Raw genomic sequence first — 24047 nt, 5'->3', positions numbered from 1 at the left:
ATGGCTTCTAAAAATATTATACATACCCACAAATCTGATTTACTTTTGTTAAATGCAACTTCTAGACACTTTCATATATAGCCAAATTTAAATGTGAAAATTTAAAACCTTCAAGTTCCAATTAAAAAGCAATTTCCAAATTTATAAAGCTTTTGTATTCATACTTAGAAAGGACAGTTAGCACTGTGCAGGGGAAATTGGAATGTCAGATATCCTTCTGACAGTGAGAAATGATACTTTTCAACAATTTAGAATGCAATTGAATTTGAGGATAATGTAACATTTCACATCAAGTATGATGTCTCACCAAAAGCTCAGGAAAGATAAAACAACAATATTCAAAACTTGTCTCTTTCAAGTCTGAGGATTTCAGTCACACTTTGCACACTCAAATCTTCATTTTTGAATAATGTACAGCTTAAAATAACTAAAATAAATACAACTCAAACTCAGCATCATTATTGTCATACAAACTTGTCTAGGTGGTTTTAAGCATGACACTGACAGGGTTTTGTTTCTGCTGACAATACACTTCAGGGGTTCACTTGCTTGGATTGATAGACTGTCATATCTCTGTGCTGGATGGAGTTAAAACTGACTGCAATAGTGTGGGATAAAGGATAAGTATAAATCAACCACTATTGGAACTGAGTGTCTAATCAGGACATTGAAAGATCACTCAGGTAGAAGGGACTGAGATTTGAAACTGTTAGAGAAGCAGCAATTTGTTCCAGACATTAGAAATGTATATAGTATTAATAAAGATTTGGAACTATTTTACTATGACTGTACCCCAGTTGCTGATATAGAACAGCAGATAAGGGATAACTAGCTAATTCTACACGATGGTGACAGGAACAGACTGAACCTTAATGTATGGACAGTTCAGGCCATAGAGTAGACCTCCATTCCATGGCCAATCCTATTCTAATATATTGATTTATGATTTTCTGTGAATTGAGCGTGAGTAAGTAGTATATATATCATATTGGCCACAGTTACAGATTTGCATACATTAGCTGAGGTGCTGCTATTAGTCACTAAAATTCTTTAGTAGCTAGTCACCATTTTAAAAGTAAATATTAGTAGCTAATCACCTTTCTACAAAAGTCCCTGGATGGGTGCTTCATGTCAGGAGATCTGCATTACAAACACGATGCCAAATTCACCTCAGTACAACCTGCCAGCAATGGATGTGAAGGAAGTCTGCACACAGTGAGCAATATCTAAACAGCCAGTGGAGGTAAATTTGGAGGCAGCGGAGACTATGGAAAACATTTTGTGGGTTACCTCCTGATATATTCTTGCCTATGAGCAATCTTGCTGAATGTGGGGTGAGACTGGCATCAGCTACCCAGCTGGCAGCAGTGGGCAGCTAATCAACAGCATTTAGGTATTCACTTGAGGGGAAATTGGTGACACCATCAGGATCATAACGACAGTGGATGGGACCTCTGTTGAAAGCTAGGCCATGCAGTTTATTGCCAGTATCAGGCTAGTGATGCCAGCAGCATGGACTCCAATTGAGCAACTGCCCAGAGCCATGGGTACCAGAGTGCTGCAGGCTGATCATTACAGAGGCCCCCTTGCCATAATACAGCCTGGCAGCTGCAGTCAATTCAAGCTTTTCTTTCGAGCTCTTCACAGGGTGGCTCCAGTTCAAGACTGCCTGGTTATCTTCTACCGATACGTTCACCCTCCTGTCGTCCAAATCCTGAAGAACCAACAGTGTTTTCAGCCAACATTTACGGTTCAATTTTTTCTTTTAAAACTCATTTCCTTCAGCAGTGATTTCAGAAAACTTACACCTGTTGTTAGCAGAGGATAAAATAATATGGATTCAGGCAGCCAAAGGTGGACTTTTGAATAAAAGAGGAACTTTACCTAGTGTGTGGAGGGAGCCAAGCTGTATCCAGATCTGGCTGATAATTATGGGACTCAGCAGCCCCTATACCTGCCTTCTCAGCTGAAAAAGCTGCGAGATAGAATAGGACACCATTCACGTTCCTGATAGCTGCCCCACAGCAATTTAATACGAAAAGAAGGGCTACTTGCTTTAGGGAATCCACACCTATCTCAGGAAGAAGTCCCGTCTTAGAGAGTTACTGGCCAATTGGATAAGTGGCAGTTTTATAGTTCCAGCGATACCAGCTGAGTGTCCCTGCACCCCAATGTGGCAGTGGTTGATGAAGGCAGCTCATTGTCACCTTTTCCAATGCAACTGTGGGTAGGCAATCCATGCTGACCAGCCAGTGAGGTCCACAACCCATGAATGAATAAAAAGTAAGTATCGACCAATGACCACCTAGTGAGGCCATCAGCAAAGCTGCTACAGTGTTAATTTCACCTCCCCACCCCCTGCATCCCGGTCCCCCTCACCCCGCCTCACATTTGTGCAGGCATAATCATCATGGCTCACTCTTCAACAGGCTGCAGTTACTTCCACATTATGTGTCTCCTTGTACTGGGAAAACAAAATGCATTATTAGACCACAATTGTTTATAAAACTACCACAAACGTTTTAGTCAAATATTACAAGACAATATCACATTGCTATATCTTTCTAAATCTGCAGAATTTCTTATTGAGTAATTGCGCAAAAATATCAAACCCCAAAGTTTTGAACATTGGGATAATTGTAGTCATTGAAATCAATGTTTTTCAAAACATTGAAGATGACACTTGAGGCCTCATTTGTTGCTTCGATGCAACATTTACTCCAATTTATGTAGAAATAATTTATTTTATTTTTCGCCGAGGAGTACCTAAGACTGTTAGATGAATCTTTGAAATGTTCAGAATATTGTAAATACAAGTATGATAATCTTGTTTTCACCTTTACAGATGGCCACTGCCTGGAACTGCCTGGAGACCAAGACTACAATTGCCCATCTCCTTTATTATGGACATTTTAAATGCCAGTGGCTAAGTAACAGATTGATAATTCTACAGCACTTTTATAATAAACTGAACACTATCACAACTTGAAATCCTAAGTTAAAGAGATAAGTTCATACTCTAGGAGAATTAAAAGTTACCTTTTTAAAATAGTGTTGAATTCTTCACTTCGGTCTTTCAGCAGACATTTCTCAAATTTTCAATCCAAAGTTGTGTGAAGTTGTCTTTTGCAACAATCACGTACAAATGAAGATGCATTTCCTAAAGATTTTATTTGTGTAATATGCTAGAGATGTGAGAATTAAAAATTCAATGTCTAATATAGAGAATTCAGAGTTTTGGAATTCACCAGGAATGAACCTGTTGATGTTAATTCTCAAATGAGCAAACCTGTCAGTACATAGTTTTCTGTTTTAAACTTAAATCTATTTCTTTTTTAAGTTTACATAAATACAACTTGTTCTCTATTCCAGAATTATTTTCCATCTCGACACGCCAGAGCATTTTGTTGACAAAATATAATTAGTACACTCTCATTATTAAATGTTTGAAGATTTTATTTCTGTGTAATCCTTGCAGCAGGATTTCAATTAGCCTGTAATGTAAAAATAACTGCTACTATTTCTAAATCAAATGCCGTTCAGTCATCCACATTTTTCACAATAAACACAGAATATTTTTGGTTAATACTAATACTTTATTAACAAATTATTTTCTATTTCAGCAAACCTTTTTACATCACCTTTAAAGATTTTGACCTGAGCTATCAGTTTCATTTGATTTTTGTAATCACTAAAGATACATACAAGGTTGGGAAAGCATTTATTGACATTACTGTACATGGAAACATCATTTTCTTGTCACAATTTACATTTGGCTAAACTACTAATAGTCTGCAATAAGGCTGCAGGCTTTAACAGCTATAATGTACAAAATGACTTCCCAGCTTTGTTGTGCTGTGAACATTTATGTTTAAGTCTGTTGAAGCTGGAATGAAACAAAATGCAAAGAAGCTAAAACAAAAAAAAGTCAAACCAATCTCCTAAAGACCTTCCTCGGAAGCATATGACATTGCATGGCTGTATCGTAAACTTAACATCCAAATAGTGAGAAACAATGAAGAAATAACATTTAAGCCACATAAATTATACAGATGAGTTATGAGAGAAAACATTAAAACTTCAATATGAAGCCATAATGAAATGGCTTCATTACGCATCTGGAATTCATTTAAACTGGTTGCAACTACAGTTGCAGAGAAAGAATGTTTTTTAAAAAAAGTAAACTGAACAACCAGTATAGGTTTTGAAATTTTCTTTCATTTTACTTTACTCAGTGCAACAATTCAGTTGAATGGGAATATCAGGCTGGATTTAATGCCACACACTATGCTGAGACCCATAGGGAGGCAAAGCCACTCCAGTCTCTGTCTGGTATGAGAACCATCCCTGATGAACTTGCATGGTGACAGGGGTTCATGGTAGGTTCCCTCAGCTGCTGGTGATAGAATGTCATTTATGAGCCAATTAACAACCATTATGGTGGAGACCACTGCATTTTAGTGATGTGTTATTGATTTAATGGGATCCGCATGATTTTCCTTGCAGTGGAAGTTCATCCTTCCTCTAGGTAGCATGGTGGCACTGTGGTTAGCACTGCTGCCTCACAGCACCATGGACCTGGGTCTGATTCCACCCTCGGGTGATTGGCTGTGTAGATTTTGCTATTTCTCCCCGTGTCGGTGTGGGTTTTCTCTGGGTAGTCCGGTTTCTTCCCAGAGTTAAAAATATACACGTTAGGAGGATTGATCATGCTAAATTGCCCTATAAGTGTCCAGGCTAAGTGGGTTAGCCATGGGAAATGCAAGGATAGAGTGGAGGACTGGGTCTGCGTGTGATGCTATTCAGATTGTCGGGTATAGACTCGCTGTGCGAAATGCACTGTCGGGATTCCATGATTATTCTATTGTCATGCATTCTGAAGCTGTTTGGAGGGATGATGCAGCCCCATCTGTCAGGAGCCCCACCCATGACATTTCTCCCACTCTCACTAACCTTTGTGCTAAGGTTTTCCAATCCTCCTGAACCTCTGATGGGTATAGTGCCACCAGTTAGCACTGCTCTCCACTTGCACTAGCAGGGATGAATAACTGTTGGCATGTGATTTGGTGGTCGGGACCTCCACTTCGAGGGTCTTCCATTTCAGAGGTAGGCCAAAGGGTACCATTTAAGTGCCCGAAGGACAATTAATTTCATTCGGCTCAACCGAAAGGACTGATAAATGACCCCTCCTACCCACCTAACACACCCCTCCCTCAACTCAAGCCAGTGGGCAAAATCCAATTCATTAATTCAGATTAACTCCAACTATTTCAGCTCTGACAAATAGAATTAAGCACAATTGCAATTCAGTTGTGTGTAAAGGGAAAACTACAATTCATGAAGCTGCTTTATAAAATGAAGTACAAGAAGGTGTGTGGTGTTTATACTGTCTGTACACTTTAATACCTTGCTTTGTCTGCAGTTAAAAATAAATACATAATCAACTCCATGAAGACAGTCACACACCTTCCCGAACATGATATACTAGGATGCCTAAAAATTATATTGGTTTGTCTGCTATTCCATTCCATCTGACATTGGCAAATCATATTAGACATATTATTACATCAGAGATATACAGCACAAAGCTACAAATTCACAAGACACCATTTACAAGTTTATAGTTGGGTAAATAGAAAGCAGCAAGCTGCTGAACTGTGCTGACAGTTAATGAAGACAATTGTCACAGTGTCCCATTTTCTTTTGTTTCATCCTACAGAGAGAAATTAAATATACATATAGGACTTGAGTTTAATGCCCTGACACACATTTATAGACTATTCACAAGACATGGAAACATTACATGAAAATACTGTGTAAAAAGGCTGATTGTTATGGGTAGTTTGCAGACTCTATACATTTCTACAGCACTAAAAACTACTCATAACATCCGTGTATTAGATTTTCCTATGGGAGGATTGCTTTACTTCTTTTTGCTGAATAAAAATGCAGCTATTCAAAGTCCACGTTGGTTACTGCACAAGCAAGTTTCTTTCCATGTTATTTAATTCCATGATTATCACTGCATAGTTCCCTGTTTGAATTATTGCAGTATTTTATTATTACTTTCCTAATGTTCTCTCCTGTACACAGGGCAGGTCAGTAAGGAGCAAATAGAACCGGAGTGTGAGCTGCCCGTATAGGTCCAGGAGCTGGTCGAAGGAGAGCCGGAGGAAGGGCTGCTGTTTGGAATAGAGTGGCTGCCGGGCTGGAGCGCAAAGCGAATGGTGAATTCACTGCAGCAGCAGCTGCGGCTGCTGCAGCAAATGGGTTTGGTAAAAGGCGAGCAGCTAGAGGTTTAGAGAGTTCTTTCTGAAAGGCCAACTTCACCTGTAAAAGACAATACCACAGTGAAAAGGTTCAGGACTAAACATTTGAAGGGTTTTCCTGCATATAAAGCATTAGCATCATGTTCGATCATTATGACTTTGATAACCCAGAAATCTTTCATTTTAGTACATTTTCAAATTCATGTGAGCTATGAAAATATTGTTATTAGGGTAAAGAATTCAAAGCAATCTGCCTTAGTTATTCACAATTAAACACAGTATTTTTTATTCTATTTCCCTGTCACAGACTGATATATGATGTAAGAAAAGTAAAATCTAATCTGGTTGGTACAGAATCATATTAAAATTGAATTCCCAAAGGATGGGCATGGGATGCCAGCATTTTATTCCTGATGAAGGCCTTTTGCCCGAAACGTCGATTTTGCTGCTCGTCGGATGCTGCCTGAATTGCTGTGTTCTTCCAGCACCACTGATCCAGAATCTGGTTTCCAGTATCTGCAGTTATTGTTTTTACCACCTTAATGTATTGTTAGCCAACAATGGGGTGAACATGTCACAATACATAGAATGATAATGTAATACACTCAGTGTTTCTAAAAATGTAATTTTCCAAGTTCAGCAGCAGTTATGCAATTTGTATGGAAACCAAGCTCCTTTTGCTTAATTAGCGATTATACAAATATTAAGCATATTAAATATCTCCATTTAAAAATCAAGTAAACACTAAAATCTATATTGAAAAAAAAGTTTTCATTTTCTTTAGATTAAATGCCCATGCTCCTTATTTGATGATTGGACAATTTGAATGTCATTTAATCATAACAATAAGTTAGTAAATTGATGATTGATCAAAATTTGGCCAGGATCATGTAACGTTAGAATTACACTAAGAATTTTAATTGCATTATCAGCTCATTACACATATCTCTTAGGAGTTTAAACAACACAGAATAAGCACTGTTTCAATGTGTTGCACAGTGAAAATTACCTTAATGTCTATGATAGCTGAGTCCATTTATAGGTAAACCTGGCTCCAGGTTGGAAAACAATACATATATTCCAGGGTGTACTATTAATTAAGGTATTATATAAAAGTACCAAAATAAAATCTTAGTTTCATAATTTTACTGAATATTCATTTTTGAGTTATTAAGTTCCTGAAACCTGCACAAGTTCATCACGATACTTCACAGTCTCAATATCAAGTGTCTGAGAAATCCTAACAGGTACAGTTGCTGTTTGTCATATATGGCATGAACACTCGATCCCGACAGAAGCATGTTCTACATGAATTAATATAAAAGCTTAGTTAGAAGTTAGCAAAGCCAAAGTTTATGAATCTCATACACAGAAAAGCACTCCTGGAATTGAAACCAAATGGGCTCAGTGGTTGGCACTGCTGCCTCAAATCCCCTGCCAGGGATCCAGGTTCAGTTCCAGCCTTTGGTGACTGTCTGTGTGGAGTTTGCATGCTCTCCCCATTTTTGCACAGGTTTCTGCTGGATGCTGTGGTTTCCTCCCACAATCTAAAGGTGTGCAGATTAGGTGGATTGAACACGCGAAATTGCCCTGTACTGTCCAGGTGTACGCAAGATGGATTAGCCATGGTAATTGTGCAGTTACCGGGATAAAGTGGGTGGCTGGGTCTGGGTGGAGGTACTCTTTGAAAGGTCAGTGCAGACTATGGGTTGAACGACCTCTTTCCACAAGGTAGGAATTCCACTGTTTGCTCAGCCCAAGAACTCTGTTCATTGATCATTAAAGAATTCAAGTTCCCAAAGTCAAGTTTATCTGTCAGTTCTGTTATTGTACAAGTCTGGTCTGACAATCATTCATGGCAAAAATACAGTGGATGCTAGAAATCTGAAACAAACACAAAATGCTGGTGAACCTCAGCAGTTCTGGCAGTACCTGTGGAGAAAGGAACAGGGGTGGTGTGATTCTTAAGAACTCTGAAGAACAGTCATATCAGATTTGAAGTGTTAACTCTATTTTTCTCACCAGAGTTGCTCCCAGACCTAAAATCATTAATGGTGTCAGAGTGTACTGCAAGCCTGTCTGAATCAGGAATTGATGATAGACAATTGACTCTGTTCCAATGTATTAGTGTTAAGCGGGCCAGTTTGACAGTACCCTAATGTTGATTACCTTTATTTTGAACCAGGAAGAATAGCTGCCTATGAGATTACTCAAATCACAGGTCTGGCTGTCACCAAACATACAGCAGGTACAAACAGTTCCTCACTGATGCACAAGATTATGACTCTGTCAGGGTTTATATCGGAGATTGCATTAGACTTTGCCCAATGTGATAATGTTATACATAGCCCTGGGTGGTGAATTAGGATTGTAGCCCTCGATCCTGATGGGATTAGATCTGACACCTCAATGACTCCTGTCATATAGTCATACAGCATGGAATCCGACCCTTTGGTCCAACCAGTCATGCCGATCATAATCCCAAACTAAACTAGACCCAAATGCTTGTGCTTGACCCACATCCCTTCAAACATTTTCTATTCATGTACTTATCCAAATATCTTTGAAAAGTTATGATTGTACCTGCATCCATCACTTCCTCTAGAGGCTCATTCCACACACAAACCATTCTCTGTGTAAAAACGTTGGCCTGATTTCATTTTTTAAAATGTCTTCCTCTCACCTTAAAAATATACTTCATCATCTTAAAATCCCCATTTTAGGGAAAAGACACCTGCCATTCTCCTCATCTATACCCTGCATGACTTTATAAACCTCCATAAGGTCACCCTAATCAATCTCCTACGCTCCCACGTCAGAAGACCCAGCCTATCCAGCTTCTCCTTATAACCCGAACTCTCCGTTCCCAGCAGCATCCTGGTAAATCTTTTCTGAACTCTTTCCAGAATAATAATATCCTTTGTATAACTGGACAGCTAGAACTGGACACAGTACTGCAGAAGAGGCCTCACCAATGTCCTGTATAACTTTAACATTAAGCCCCCAATTCCTATGCTTGAAGGTCTAAACAATGAAGGCAAGTGTGCTAAACAACTTTTTAACCACCCTGTCAACATGCGACACAAACTCCACAGAATTACATACCTGAACTCCAAGGTCTCTCTGTTACATAAATGATTTAGATGAAAATATAGAAGGCATGGTTTGCAGATGACATCAAAATTGATGGTATAGCGTTCAGTGAAGGTCATTATAGAGTCATAGAGATGCACAGTATGGAAACAAACCCTTTGGTCCAACCCGTCCATGCCGACCAGATATCCCAACCCAATCTAGTCCCACCTACCAGCACCCGGCCCATATCCCTCCAAACCCTTCCTATTCATATACCCATCCAAATGCCTCTTAACTGTTGCAATTGTACCAGCCTCCAGCACTTCCTCTGGCAGCTCATTCCATACACGTACCACCTTCTGTGTGAAAAAGTTGCCCCGTAGGTCTCCTTTATATCTTTCCCCTCTCACCCTAAACCTATGTCCTCTAGTTCTGGACTCCGCCACCCCAGGGAAAAGACTTTGTCTATTTATCCTATCCATGCCCCTCGTAATTTTGTAAACCTCTATAAGGTCACCCCTCAGCCTCCGACGCTCCAGGGAAAACAGCCCCAGCCTGTTCAGCCTCTCCCTATAGCTCAAATCCTCCAACACTGGCAACATCCTTGTAAATCTTTGGATTGTAAAGAGATCTTGATCAATTGGTCCAATGGGCTGAGGAGTAACAATGGAGTTTAATTTGGATAAATGCGAGGTATTACATTTTAGTAAAATAAATAAGACCAGGACCTATACAATTAAAAGTAAGGCTTTGGGTAATGTTGTACAACACAGGCTGAATCATTACATTGAATAATGTTCAGCCACGTCCTAAAGCAGACTCACAACCACATCACATCTCCTTCCTCAGTGCCTGCCGATGGAATTGATTGATCCCACATGGACTCCGGACTACATTCAGACTAACACAATTTGGACCTGAACAGGATAACCAGGTCTCCAGCATCTGCAGTCCTCACTCTCTCCTTATTAAGTTGAACTAGCCAATGTAACCTGGACCTATTGCTGTAATGCAATAAACTAGTGTCTCTTCTTATTCAGACTGACTAGCAGTTTATCCTCCACTGTAGCTAACTAAATAGACCATTAGATATAGTAATCTAGAAAGTAGGATTGGTGATAGCGCTCTACTCAATCACAAAACTGTTATTCGTTAGCACTGCAACATTTGACATGATGATCAGAAGTGGGGATCATTGCATACACACAATCATAGAATCCCTACAGTGTAGAAGTAGGCCATTTGGCTCATTGAGACCACACCAACCCTGCAAAAAGCATTCCACTTAGATCCACATACTACCTGTAACCATGCATTTCCCATGGCTAATCCACCTAGCCTGCACATCTTTGGACTGTGGGAAGAAACTGGAGCACCCGGAGAAAACCCATGCAGACACGAGGAGAATGTGCAAACTCCACACATACAGTTACCCGAGGCTATAGTCAGAAGTTAGAGAAAACATCAAGCTTAAGGAGAAAGCATATAAATGAACAGAGATGAATGGGAGGTCAGATGGTTGGTCAGAATATAAAGAATAGCAGAGAGTGACTGAAAGTTTAATCTGAATGAAGAAGTTAGAGTTTGAGAGGAATCTAGCTAGAAATGTGAAAATGGACAGCAAGAACTTCTTTAGGTATTTAAAAATAAAAATGTTAAGTAGTGTGTCAGTCCTTGAGACAGTAAGAATGGGAGTTAATAGCAGATGATAAGGAAATGCTGGATGAAATGAACAGATATTTTGCTTCTGTAGCTGTGAATCTGGTGGAAAAGAAAGAGGAACGTAGTGAAATTGCAATCGCCAATTAAGTGGTACTAAGCAAACTGAAAGGTTTGCAGGTTAACAAGTCTCCAGGTCCAGATGGACTTCATTCCAGGGTCTTAAAGGTGTTTGCCAATGAGCTAACAGATATATTGGTATTAATTTTTCAAAATTCTCTAGATTCAGGACAGCTTCCAGCAGACTGGAATGCAGCAAATACAAATCGTAGATTCAAGAAGGGAGCAAGCTGTTAAACAGGAAACTTTAGGCCAATTATTTTGCATCTGATTCTAACATGTTCCCCCTGACAACCATTAGGTTGTGCATTTTGAAAAGCTCGATGTATTCAGGAAGGGTCAGAGTGGTTTTGCCTCTCCTTATTTAAGGAAGGAAGTAACTTGGTGGTGGTGGTTCAGAGGAAGTTTACCTGGAATTGATACAAGAATTAATGCGCTGTTTTGTGAGGATTGGATACTCTGGACTTGTTTCCATTGGACTCTAGAAGAGTGAGAGGTGACTTGATTGGAATGGATCATATCCTGAATTCTTGCGACAAAATGAATGTGGAAAGAATGCTTTCCCTTGTAGGACTGTCCAGAACCAGATGCTTCTATCTTAAAGCTCGGATTGCCCTTTTAAAACAGAGATAAAGGACTATTTTTCTTTCCTGGCTTTTAGATTAGATTACATTACAGTGTGGAAACAGGCCCTTCGGCCCAACAAGTCCACACCGACCCGCCGAAGCGAAACCCACCCATACCCCTACATTTACCCCTTACCTAACACTACGGGCAATTTAGCATGGCCAATTCACCTGACCTGCACATCTTTGGATTGTGGGAGGAAACCGGAGCACCCGGAAGAAACCCACGCAGACACGGGGAGAACGTGCAAACTCCACACAGTCTCCTGAGGCAGGAATTGAACCCGGGTCTCAGGCGCTGTGAGGCAGCAGTGCTAACCACTGTGCCACCGTGCCGCCCACTAGTATTGAGACACTTTGGAACTCTCTGTTTTAGCAGGTGGTAGAAGCAGGGTTATTGGATATTTTAATATCAGTGGTGGCAAGGAAGTAAAAGATTATCAATGATAGATAAGAATACGAAATTTGAAACACAAATGGATGAGCTATGATCTTGTTGAATGGTAGAGCTGAGGAAAAGGTCTGGATGACAGCTCTCCAGATCAGAAGCCTCTGCCCATGACATTATTTTCAAAAGTCACAATTGCACAATACTTGGGGAGACAAAGTCAAACTTCACGGTGAAGAATCTGCAACATGTTGTGTGGTACCATCACTATGCCAAATGCATTCAGAATTGGTCCAGCAGCTTAAAAATGGGTAACAACAAGGAGCTATGGGCCATCAGCAGCAGGATAATGATATCCTAACATACCCTATAACCTCATGGCTATCATATTCCAAACTCTAATATTACCCTCAAGCCTTGAAATCAACCCTGGTTTAGCAAGGAATTTAGAGCAGCATGCCAAGAGCATACTGGACAAAATTAAAATGTGGTGCTAATTAAATGAAGCTACAACATAGGTTTACAAGTGTGCAAAGCAGAAGCAGCAGCATGCTATAGTCAATGGTAAGTGTTACGACATGGGGTAAACACTCCTGCTTAATTTAAACCAGCAACATTGAAAAGATTTATCCTGTGTAGTAATCTATGAAAATCCGAGAGGCCAAGAACTATTTAAAGTAAAAATTAACAACCTTAGTTCTTAAAGTATAACAGAGAATAATTAACTCACAACTATTTACACCCTCTTCCTCTAACCTATCTTTACCTTCCCTTCTCTAATACTCGACCAATAAAACTCTCAATTAAGATTTACAGGAAAATTCAATTTTTAAACCAGCCAGCAGTTGAATCTTCTCTTTATCTTCGTTGGCAGATTGGCTCTCCAGGTCAGTGTTGAGGTTTTACTCTGTGCAAACTCCTCCTCTAGACAGGTACCTCTCAGAGAGTTCTGACCAGCCATCTACAGTTGTTGGTCTGGTGGCAGTTCTCCTCTCAACTGTTCAATTCTCCCTGGTCTTATATCCCCAAAATATCGGATCGTGTCATTGGCTTTTAAACTAAAAATGACACAACACCAGGTTATAGTCCAACAGGTTTACTTGGAAGCACTAGCTTTCAGAGCACTGCTCCTTCATTAGGTGGTTGTGGAGTATAAGATCGTAAGAATTTATAGCTAAAGTTTACAGTGTGATATAACTGAAATGATTTATTGAAAAAGACCTGAATCATTTGATAAATCTCTCATCTTTTAGAATGAACATGTTGGTTTCAGTTGTTTTATATGTAAATCGCAGACCATTTAAAATGAAAGAACATATGAAAGAACTGAAATCAACATGTTCATTCTAAAAGATTAGAGACTTTACAAACAATCAAGGTTTGTCACTCCTGCCTTGGATCCTGCCAAATCATTCCCAAGAACAAACTGAATTCCTGGAAATGACACTCTGTCAATCATTCCCACTGTAACATCCCCAGTCTTGAGGTGGCACTCCAACCTGATCTTACACAGGGGAGCGCTAAATTTCTGTGCATCTATCCCACAGATTATAACACTGTCAGGGAACAGATGACAAAGAGTGCATATTCGCTCATCCCTTATTATCAGTGACTGGTTAGGTCCTGTATCTCTCAAAATTATAACTTCTTGTCCTTCCCCCCCTGTTATTTCTGAGTAAACTTTACCCACAGAGGCGAATTATTTGTAGAGATAGGGTACTAACTCCATGCCCAGCCCCTGCTTAGGCTATGCACTCTCCTGTAGCTTGTTGGCTCTTCTTGGGATCTCCTTTACTACCTTCACTAATGCCACTAGCTTAAGCTTCTTTTACCACATCCTTTCCCACAGTGCCTTTCTAAGCCAGCACTATGACTTTACATGTCCCACTTTCTGGCAACAAAAACATCTTTTCCCAGTGCCCTTCTGAAGACACTGTAATTTTCTGTGTCCCACTCCATTACACTGAAAACACTTGAGGCCTTTCACCTCCTGTCCATCCTCTTGGGCTTCTTTAACCTCTGGTAAAATCATACCAATGCGCTCAACTCTTGGTTTCAAGGTGTAGGATCTCTTCCTTCTCCCAACTTCTATCCCTCACAGGATGAAGTTCTGGCCGGAAGCTTGTCTTATGCACCAACACGTACTCAGCTGTTAATTCTGCAGCCCTTTTCACTTCCTGAACTTTCTGTTTCTCCACGTGAATTCTTACCATCCCTGGAAGTAAGTGTTTAAAATCCTCCAGCAGAATAACCTCTCTTACAGTCTCAAAATTCTTATTTATTTTCAAAGCATGTACCCATCAATCAAAATGACTATGTTTAATTCATTTGAACTCAACATAAGTCCGATCTGGATTCTTCTTTGTGTTTCTGAACCACTGTCTACACACTTCTGGTGCCAATTCAGCACTTAAAACAGCCTGTTTGACCTCTTCATAATCTCTTGACCCCTCATCTGACAGTGTGGCAAATACCTCACTAGCTCTGCCTACCAGTTTAGTCTGAACGAGCATTACCCATAACTCCTCGGACCACTCCATCTGCCTAGCCAATTTTTCAAATGAAATAAAGAATGCTTCAAAATCTTTTTCATCAAAATGTGGCAGAGTTTTGACCTATTTATATATATCACTACTTTCTCTTTTAATCTCCATCCTGTTAACCTGACTTTGCTGACTAAATCACAACTTCTCAAGTTCAAATTCAATCTACTTTTTCTTTGCTTTTCTTCTCCCACTTTCTCTCTCCTTTTCTTTTCTCTCTCTTTGCTCAGCCAAGAACATTATAGAGTCATAAAGATGTACAGCGCGGAAACAGACCCTTCGGTCCAACTCGTCCATGCCAACCAGATATCCCAACCCAATCAAGTCCCACCTGCCAGCACCCGGCCCATATCCCTCCAAACCCTTCCTATTCATACACCCATCCAGGTGCCTTTTAAATGTTGCAATTGTCCCCTCTACCACTTCCTCTGGCACACAAAACTCTCTGCATGAAAACGTTGCTACTTAATTTTTTTAAATATCTTTCCACTCTCACCCTAAACCTATCCCCTCTAGTTCTGGACTCTCCCACTCCAGGGAAAAGACCTTGTCTATTTCTCCTATCTGTGCCCCTCATGCTTTTATAAACCTCTATAAGATCACCCCTCAGCCTCTGACGCTCTGGGGAAAACAGCCCCAGCCTGTTCAGCCTCTCCCTACAGCTCAAATCCTCCAACACTAGCAACATCCTTATAAATCTTTCCAAACCAATTCTAGTTACACAACATTCTTCCGAAAGGAAGAAGACCAGAATTGCATGCAACATTCCAAAAGGGACCTAACCAATGTCCTGTACAGCCACAACATGACCTCCCAACTCCTGGTACTCAATACTCTTGACCAATAAAGGAAAGCATACCAAACACCTTCTTCACTATCCTATCTACCTGTGACTCTACTTTCAAGGAGCTATGAACCTGCATTCCAAGGTCTCTTTGTTCAGCAACACTCCCTAGGACCTTATCATTAAGTGTATAAGTCCTGCTAAGATTTGTTTTCCCAAAATGCTGCACCTCACATTTATCTAAATTAAACACCATCTGCTACTCCTCAGCCCATTGGCCCACCAAGATCTCACTGTAATCTGAGGTAACCTTCTTCGCTGTCCACTACAGTTCTAATTTTGATGTCATCTGCAAACTTACTAACTATACCTCCTATGTTCATACCCAATTCATTTATCTAAATGACTAAAAGTAGTGGACCCAGTACCGATCCTTGTGGTACACCACTGTTCGATCTCACTGTAATCTGAGGTAACCTTCTTCGCTGTCCACTACAGTTCTAATTTTGATGTCATCTGCAAACTTACTAACTATACCTCCTATGTTCATACCCAATTCATTTATCTAAATGACTAAAAGTAGTGGACCCAGTACCGATCCTTGTGGCACACCACTGTTCACAGGCCTCCAGTCTCTCTCTTTCCTCTCTCTCTCCTCTCTCTCTTCCTTTCTCTTTCCTTTCTCTTTGTTTATCTTCTAACTCCATTTTCCTTAATTGAATTTAAGTTTTTCTACCTCTATTGCACTTGTCTGTTTCTCTGACACACCTCAGCGTTTGAGTAACTCCCTTACAATTTCAACTTTAGTTATGTTCTTGGTTAAACCCAAATCTAACTTATTTGCAAATTCTAACAGTACGGCCTTTTTCTTTCCTTCTCAATATTCTTGGAAAATTTCAGAATCATCTTCAAATCCCAGAACATTTTTAGCAATTTTAAGAGCCAGTTCTCTCATTTTTAAGTTAATCAACCACACATTACCAAAAGTAAACAAATTGTCTCACTTACGTTTCATTTAAAGATCTAGGACCCTAATCTGCAAGTGTTTAAATCTGCTGGAACGTTTCGTACCCCCAAATCTATTCAAATCTGTCTAAACCAGTTCAAATCACAGACCCAAGCCCCCAAACTGCTACGACATAGAGTAAATCCTTCTGCTTAATTTAAACTAGCAACACAGAAAAGATTTATCCCGTGCAGTAATCTCGGAAAATTCGAGAGGCCAAGAACTAGTTAAAGTAAATTTTTTAACAACTTTAGTTCTTAAAGTATAACAGAGAATAATTAACTCACAACTATTTACACCTTCTTCCTCTAACCTCCCTTTACCTTCCCTTCTCTAATACTAGTCTGATAAAACTCTCAGCTACATGGAAGAAGGTGTTCCTTGTTGAATCCCTCCGCCTTCTCTCTCTCTCCTGTAAGATCCTGTGTTTGCTTTTTCGTTTTGTGCCAAGGCATCTTTTCAGGGATTGTTGCAAGTATTTGGAACAGCATCATTCAGTTGGGATAATCTGTTGGGTTTCCGGATATGTTAAGTTATTCTCTGTTCTGTACTCTTTTGTTTGTGTTTTATTCAGTAATCTTGCAAATAAATTCTGTTTTGTTTAAAACTAAGTGGTTGGACCAGCTGCATCATGCCTGGAATATCCACTTTACATCCGCTTCAAACAACTAGCAAAGTTAGGGTCCGGGCTACTTTCTTAAACTGTTTTGAGGGGGTCTGGCCTGGTACATTACAGATTGGGGGTTCTTTGTGAGGTTTATTCTATAGTTCCAATTTGGGATTTGGGTTATTTTACTCAAAGGCAGTGAGCAGTAAGTGTTAGTGTCTTTTGTTCTGAGTGCTGAATTCAGTTGATTTAAATAGTGCTTGGGATAGCAATCTCTCTGTGAGTGGAAGGAATGACTTTGGGGTTTTTTCAAAAGGTGGTTAAGGTCAAGCTGCAGGAATTAGCAGACAAGCTGGAGTTGGAGCTGCCTGCTTCCAAGAGGAAAGGGGAGATAATTACAGCAGTAGCTCAGCATTTAAATTTGCTGGAAACACCATCTGAATCTTTAGAGATGGCTAATGTTCAATTGAAAATGAAGCAACTTGAGTTTGAGGCAAAAAATGAGGAAAGGGCAACAGAAATGAAACAGTTTGAATTACGATTAAAAGCAGAGGAAAGAGAAAGAGAACAAATGGCTTTAGCAGAACAAAAAGAATAATAGAGAGGAAAGGAAGAAAGAGAGGAAGTTTGAACTTCAAAAATTGACACTGAGAAAGGCAAGTTAGCTTAAAAGGATGGAGATGAAGGCTGAAGCTTAGTGAGGAAGGGTGAGCAAACCCATGGTAATCAAAAGCCTGGTGGGGATTTGTTTAAATATATTCAAGCATTGCCTAAACTTGATGAGAAGGACGTGGAAACCCTTTTCATCTCATTTGAAAAGGTGGCTAAGCAAATGCGATGGCCAGTGACCATGTGGGGTTTGTTGATCCAAACAAAACTTGTAGGTTGAGCTAATGAGGTATTTGCATCACCATCAGAAGAGGTATCTGGGGTGTATGAAGAGGTTAAGAAAGCTATCTCCAGTGCATATGAACTTGTGCCAGAAGCCTACAGACAACGTTGTGGGAATCTAAGGGACACTGGTCAAAACTATATTGAGTTTGAAAGGATCAAACAAAGTAATTTTAAAAGGTGGATAAGAGCATTTAAAAATGTAGCAAACTTATGATGCTCTTAGAGAGAGACAGTTATTTTGGAGTGCAAAAATTCACTTCCTGAAGTAGTGAGAACTCATGTGGAAGAGCAGAAAGTTAAAACGGTAAGATTAGTAGCTGAAATAGCTGATGATTATGGGTTGGTCCAATAATCAAAGTTTGGCTTCCAAAATCAGTTTCAATCCATGAGGGATAGAAACTGGGGAGAAGAAAAATCCTCACGTGGAAAAGGAAAGGTGGATCTTAGTATAGATCATAAGAATAACTTACCACAGTGTGAAAAGGAAATCCTTGAGGAGGACAGAGAAATTAAAAAGCTCTGGTATTTTCATTACAATAAAGTAGGCCACATGAAATCATAGTGTTGGTGGGTTAGAAGAAGCACTGGGAAGCCAGACGTAGGAAAACAAGATAAGCCAGTGAATTTTGTTGGAGTGGTAATGGAACTGTGGAGACTAGAAAGCTGCACCAGAATGTACAACTGGGTCGGAGATTGGTTAAGGAGGAAGTGCCAGATCTTCTTAAACCATATACCTGCAAAGGTAAAGGTTATTCACATTGGCCAGGAGCAGTAGGTAAAGAGATTACAATATTAAGAGACACAGGATCCTCTCAGTCTGTGATGCTGAACGATGAGGAGATATGTACTTCTGAAGGACTATTGCCAGAAATGGTACTAGTGGTGGGAATTCATTGTGAGACAAAAAGCGCCCAATTATGTAAAGTGAGGTTAGTGTGTCCAGTGAAGAGTGGCAAATTCGTGGTAGGAGTACTGGACAAAACTCTCAGCTCCTGGAATACAATTTGTCCTTGCTAATGATATAGCTGATTCGCTGGTAAGAGTGCTGCCTACTGTGGTTGCAAAGCCAGTGGAAACTCTGGCAACTGAAACATTGCAGGACACATACTCTGGAATTTTTCCTGACTGGTAGCAAGGTCACAAAGTCACCAGCTGAAACAGGAGAGATCAAAGAGTACAGATAAGAAAGTTGAAGTGGAACTAGCAGAAACCCTGTTCTGTCAGATGGTTGAGATGAAGCAGGAGCAGATGGATGACAATGCAGACATCTTTAGCTCAAATAAATTAACTGAGTTATAGCAGAAAGATGAAAACCCAAAAGGCAGAGACAGAAAAAGAATCTGAATGTTTCCTTGAATGCTATAATCTTAAAGATGATACCTTAATAAGGACATGAACACCATTACATATTCATGCAGATGAGAAATGGACAGTTCATCAGGTCATACTGCCAGTGGGTTATAGAAAAGTGATGTTACGGGCAGTGCATGAGATATCACAAGGGTGTCAGTTAGGGTGAGAAAAACCAAGCTAAAATATAAAAACATTTTTACTGGACTGGACTGCACAAGGATGTAGTTGAATTTTGTCAGACATGTCATACATAATTGGAAAACCACAGGCAGTAATAAAACCCGTGCCTTTAATACCTATTCCTGCATTTAAGAAACCTTTTACAAGAGCCTTAATTGATTGCATAGAACCCCTATCTAAAACAAAAAGTGGGAATCAGTATTTGTTAATAATAATGGATGTGCCGACTAGATTTCCAGAGGCCTTTCCATTATGCAATTGCATAGCTAAAAGGATTTTAGAGAAATTACTCAAAGTTTTCACTAGATACAGCCTATCCACAGAGATACAATCAGAACAAGGGTCAAACTTCACATTGAAATTATTCAAAAAAGTTATGGACAGTTTAGTAGTAAAAACAATTCAAATCTACTGCACGCCATCCAGGGTCACAAGGACCACTAGAATGGTGGCATCAGACATTAAAAACCATGTTAAGGCCTTATAGTCAAGACTGTCCAGATGATTGGGATAAGGGAATTCTATCTGTAGTTTTGCGATCAGAGATGCACCAAATGAATCGACCAAATTCAGTCCATCTAAATTAGTTTCTGAGCATGAAGTGAGAGGACTACTACAACTGATTAAGGAGAAATTGGTAAGTCAGAATTCAGCGACCACATATTTGGACTTTGTGTCAAATTTTCAGAAACGATTAAATAGAGCAGGAGAATTAGCGAGACAGCATTTAAAGGTATCACAGCATACAATGGAACAGGAAGCAGACAAGGAATCAAAAACTCACAATTTTGTTATCGGGTATAAGGTGTTAATGTTCCTTCCATTGATAGGTGAACCTTTAAAATCAAGGTTTAGTGGACCTTAAAAGTCGAAAGGAAATTGAATGAGGTGAACTATTTGACAAGGCCTCCAGACAGAAAGAAATCTCACAGTGTGTGCCATATGAATATGTTCAAAAGGTATTTTGACAGGGAAGGAAAACAAAAGGAGACTGTGCTATTGGTTATAGCACAGAGGGAAGAACCAAATTCAGAGGATTCTGAATTGGACATTCCTCAAATTAAATTGGACAATGAGGAAGTTGTCAAAAATTGGGATAAATTATTGAGTTACCTTCTAGAGGAAAATCGAAATGACCTGAAGGAGTTATTACTATCACGTGGAGAGATATGTGGAAATAAACTGGGAAGTACTAACCTAATTATGCATGATGTAGATATGGGAGGTGCTGTTCCGACTGAGCAACATCCTTATAAGCAAAACCCTCTACAGTTGGCACAGGTTCAAAAGGAGATTGAACGCACACTCCAAGATGGCATTATCAAAGTGAGTTACAGTGACTGGAGCTCACCTTTAGTAATGGTGACAAAACCGGATGGTACCCAATAGTAATGTGTGGACTACCACAAAGTCAATGCAGTTTCATAGACTGATGCATATTCGATTCCGCATTTGGAGGTCTGTGTTGGAAAGGTGGGACAAGCAATGTATATTTCTAAGTTGGATTTGCTCAGAGGATACTGACAGGTACCTTTGTCCAAAATAGCGAAGACAATTTCAGCTTTTGTAACACTGAATGGACTGTATCAGTTTAAAATCATGCTGGGATTCGGGTTATTTTACTCAAAGGCAGCGAGTGGTAAGTGTTAGTGTCTTTTGTTCTGAGTGCTGAAAAATGCACCAGCCACATTTCAGAGACTAACCAATAAGGTCATTGCCAGACTACCCAACTGCGTCGTTTACACAGATGACCTGGTGATTTTTCATCACACATGGAAAGGACATTTACAACGTTTATCAGACTTATTTGAGAGGCAGATCTTGGTGATAAACCTGGCTAAAAGTGAATTTGCCAAAGCCCAAGTCACCTTCTGGGCTATATTATTGGACATGGACAAATGGCCGTACAGAATGTAAAATCCATGGTAATTGGGAGTTTCCCATACCATCAACAAAAAGAACAGTACTACGGGTCCTGTGATTGAGTGGATTTTATTGAAAATTCATACAAAATTTTCACAATTTGGTTGCTCCACTCACTGAATTGTGAAAGAAAGGCATGAAGTTTCAGTGGACAGCGGACTGTCAGAAGGCATTTGACAGCCTGAAAGCTGTGTTAACCACTGTCCCAGTATTAGTCACACTTAATGATGCACTGTCCCAGTATTAGTCACACCTAATTCAAGGTGGCTATCAACGCCAGTGATGTGGGTGTTGGTGCTATGCTCTTGTAGGAAGGTGACGAGAAGGTAGAAAGACCAATCGGGTATTTCTCCAGGAAATTGTACATTCATCAGCAGAAATTCTCCACAGTTGAGAAGGAGACTTTGAGCTTGATTTGGGTGTTACAACATTTCAATGTTTATGTGACCAGTAACGTACCTGAGACAATCATATCACATAATCTATAGAAGATTGTGGAGAAATTTAAGGCCAAAAATTCCACACTGTTTAGATGGAGCATGTTGTTATAGCCATTCAATTTGAAAATTGTGCATGTGGCAGGAGGAGAAAACGCGATTGCCGATGCATTGCTCAAACGTGAATGAGAAATGGAGGTGTTTGGTGACAGAAGTAAACAGACTGAAACAAAGTGTAGTTAGTGCATGTTTGCATGATAATTGTTAGTGTAATGCATATGTGGGTTGTAGAGTACTAACAGTTTAAAATTAAGGGGTTTTAAAATTAAGCCATCTTTGGATATTGATTTTTTTTAACAGGGGAGGTGTGATGATGCTGCTCCTTTAACAAGGTTATGCTGTCTCTTAGCATTTTTTGAGAGAGGTCTTAAAAGCAGTGACTCTGAAAAGTCTAGGTTTGAAGGGTTTTAGGGCCAATTTGATTATAGCTAACAGACACTGCCTCAGCCAAGAGGCTTTCAAGTTTTAAAAAAACACTTGTACAATGAAAGGGGAGTGGCCAGTTCTCCTAGCTCCACTTTTCACTGGTTTAGTTTGGTTTGGTTTTTAGCTGTCTGGCTGTTCACTGAGAGCAGTCAGTTTGAGACTATTGGTCCAAGAAACAGTTACATGGGAAAAGGCGTTCCATGCTAATCCCTCTGCCATCTTTCTCTCTCTGTAAGACCCTATGTGTTTGATTTTTCCTTTTTGCCAAGGAGTGTTTATGGGCATTGTTGCAAGTATTTGGAACAGCATCATTAAGTTGGGATAATCTGTTGGATTTTTGGATAGGTCAAATTATTCTCTACTCTGTTCTCTTCTGTTTATGTTTCGTTTGGTAATCTTGAAAATAAATTCTGTTTTGTTTAAAAATAAGTGGTTGGGTCAGCTATATCATTCCTGGAATATAATCCATCTAACACCTGCTTAGAACAACTACCAAAGTTTAAGTCTGAGCTACTTCCTTGAAATGTTCTGAGGGCCTCTGGCCTGGACCATAACAACACCTTTGAAACCTTTTACCATTTAGGGAACCATGCAGGTGACCATCTTCCATTGTGCAAATTCAACATCATGCAGCCACTTCCCTAATGACATTGTGGGTGTACCTACAGGCGCTACAGGCAGTTCAAGAAGGCTGCTCATCATCACTTCCTCAAGGATTGTTAAGGATGGATAATAAATGCTAGCCCAGCCAACAATGCCCACTTTCCATGAAGAAATGACAAAAAAAAGCTCCTACTCAATGTATATAACATTCTGAATTGGATATATATATATATATCTGTTTCTTCAGCATCACTGAATTAAAATTCTGTAACAATCTAACACATTCTAGTATGCTATCGCCACACAAATTATAGTAATTCAAATGGGCGAATCACCACTATCTTCCCAAGGGTACTTGGGGATGGGCAATAAATGTTGATTGTAGCCCATATAAATTGAAAGGGATGGTGCATCTATCAGTTGGGTTTGGTATTTAAGGGCCTGCTGATTTTTCCAAAATATAGCTGACCCATAAAGAGATAATCACCTGAATGGAAACCTTAAGCATCATTAGCTATGTCATAGACATGTGATGTTGTAAGAAATTATACAGGAATACTGCAACTTGTCTTGATATTTTCGATATCTAAAGTTTTGCATCAGGTTTGTTCATTGACCGTTCCATCTTTCAGGCCATCATGTGAGGAATTTGGCAAAGATACATGTTACTGCACCTTCTCTTTAAGAATACTCAACCATTTCTCCTTTTGCCACAAATCCACAATATAGCCAGCTCCCTGGATCTCACATCTGAGGTAAAGGAAACATGGAAGCCCTTCTGTTGAAATTTAGTAGTTACACATAAAGGAAAACTATTTGGAAAAATAAATTACGTAAACTTTTGTCAGAATTTGATAATATTGGCAAACCATGAGAAATCCCAAAAGAGATGTTACTCCCTTCCCAGCACAGTATGCAGGATGAATTTGACACTTAGCAAGACCCTTATGTATTACTATGAATTCACATTGGGATGGGTGTTCTCTATGTCATGGAATTAGTTATTGTTAACTCCCCTCTTAAGAGATTCAAACCAGAAGAAGATGGCTACAATCTCCCTCGTTATCCTGTTTATTTGCCCTAAGTAGTGAATA

The 24047-nt window shown here is 39.6% G+C and overlaps 1 protein-coding gene across 6 annotated transcripts in view; it reads right to left on the bottom strand.

The window, feature by feature from the left end:
• Nucleotides 1-3575: 3575 nt before the first annotated feature.
• The window catches only part of LOC122549745 (zinc finger protein 385D-like), a 1019967-nt gene continuing 999495 nt past the window's right edge, over nt 3576-24047 (bottom strand). For all 6 annotated transcript variants that reach the window (XM_043689686.1, XM_043689685.1, XM_043689687.1 and 3 more), the window contains one exon: nt 3576-6330. In XM_043689686.1, coding sequence (XP_043545621.1) covers nt 6100-6330 — 231 coding nt within the window. In that variant the 3' untranslated portion in view covers nt 3576-6099. The remainder of the gene's footprint in view (nt 6331-24047) is intronic.

The sequence above is a fragment of the Chiloscyllium plagiosum genome, chromosome 5 (genome assembly GCF_004010195.1).
Source record: "Chiloscyllium plagiosum isolate BGI_BamShark_2017 chromosome 5, ASM401019v2, whole genome shotgun sequence".
Classification (NCBI taxonomy): Eukaryota; Metazoa; Chordata; class Chondrichthyes; order Orectolobiformes; family Hemiscylliidae; genus Chiloscyllium; species Chiloscyllium plagiosum.
Note: the sequence above shows the minus strand (reverse complement) of the source record. Positions and strands in the feature narration are given on the sequence as shown.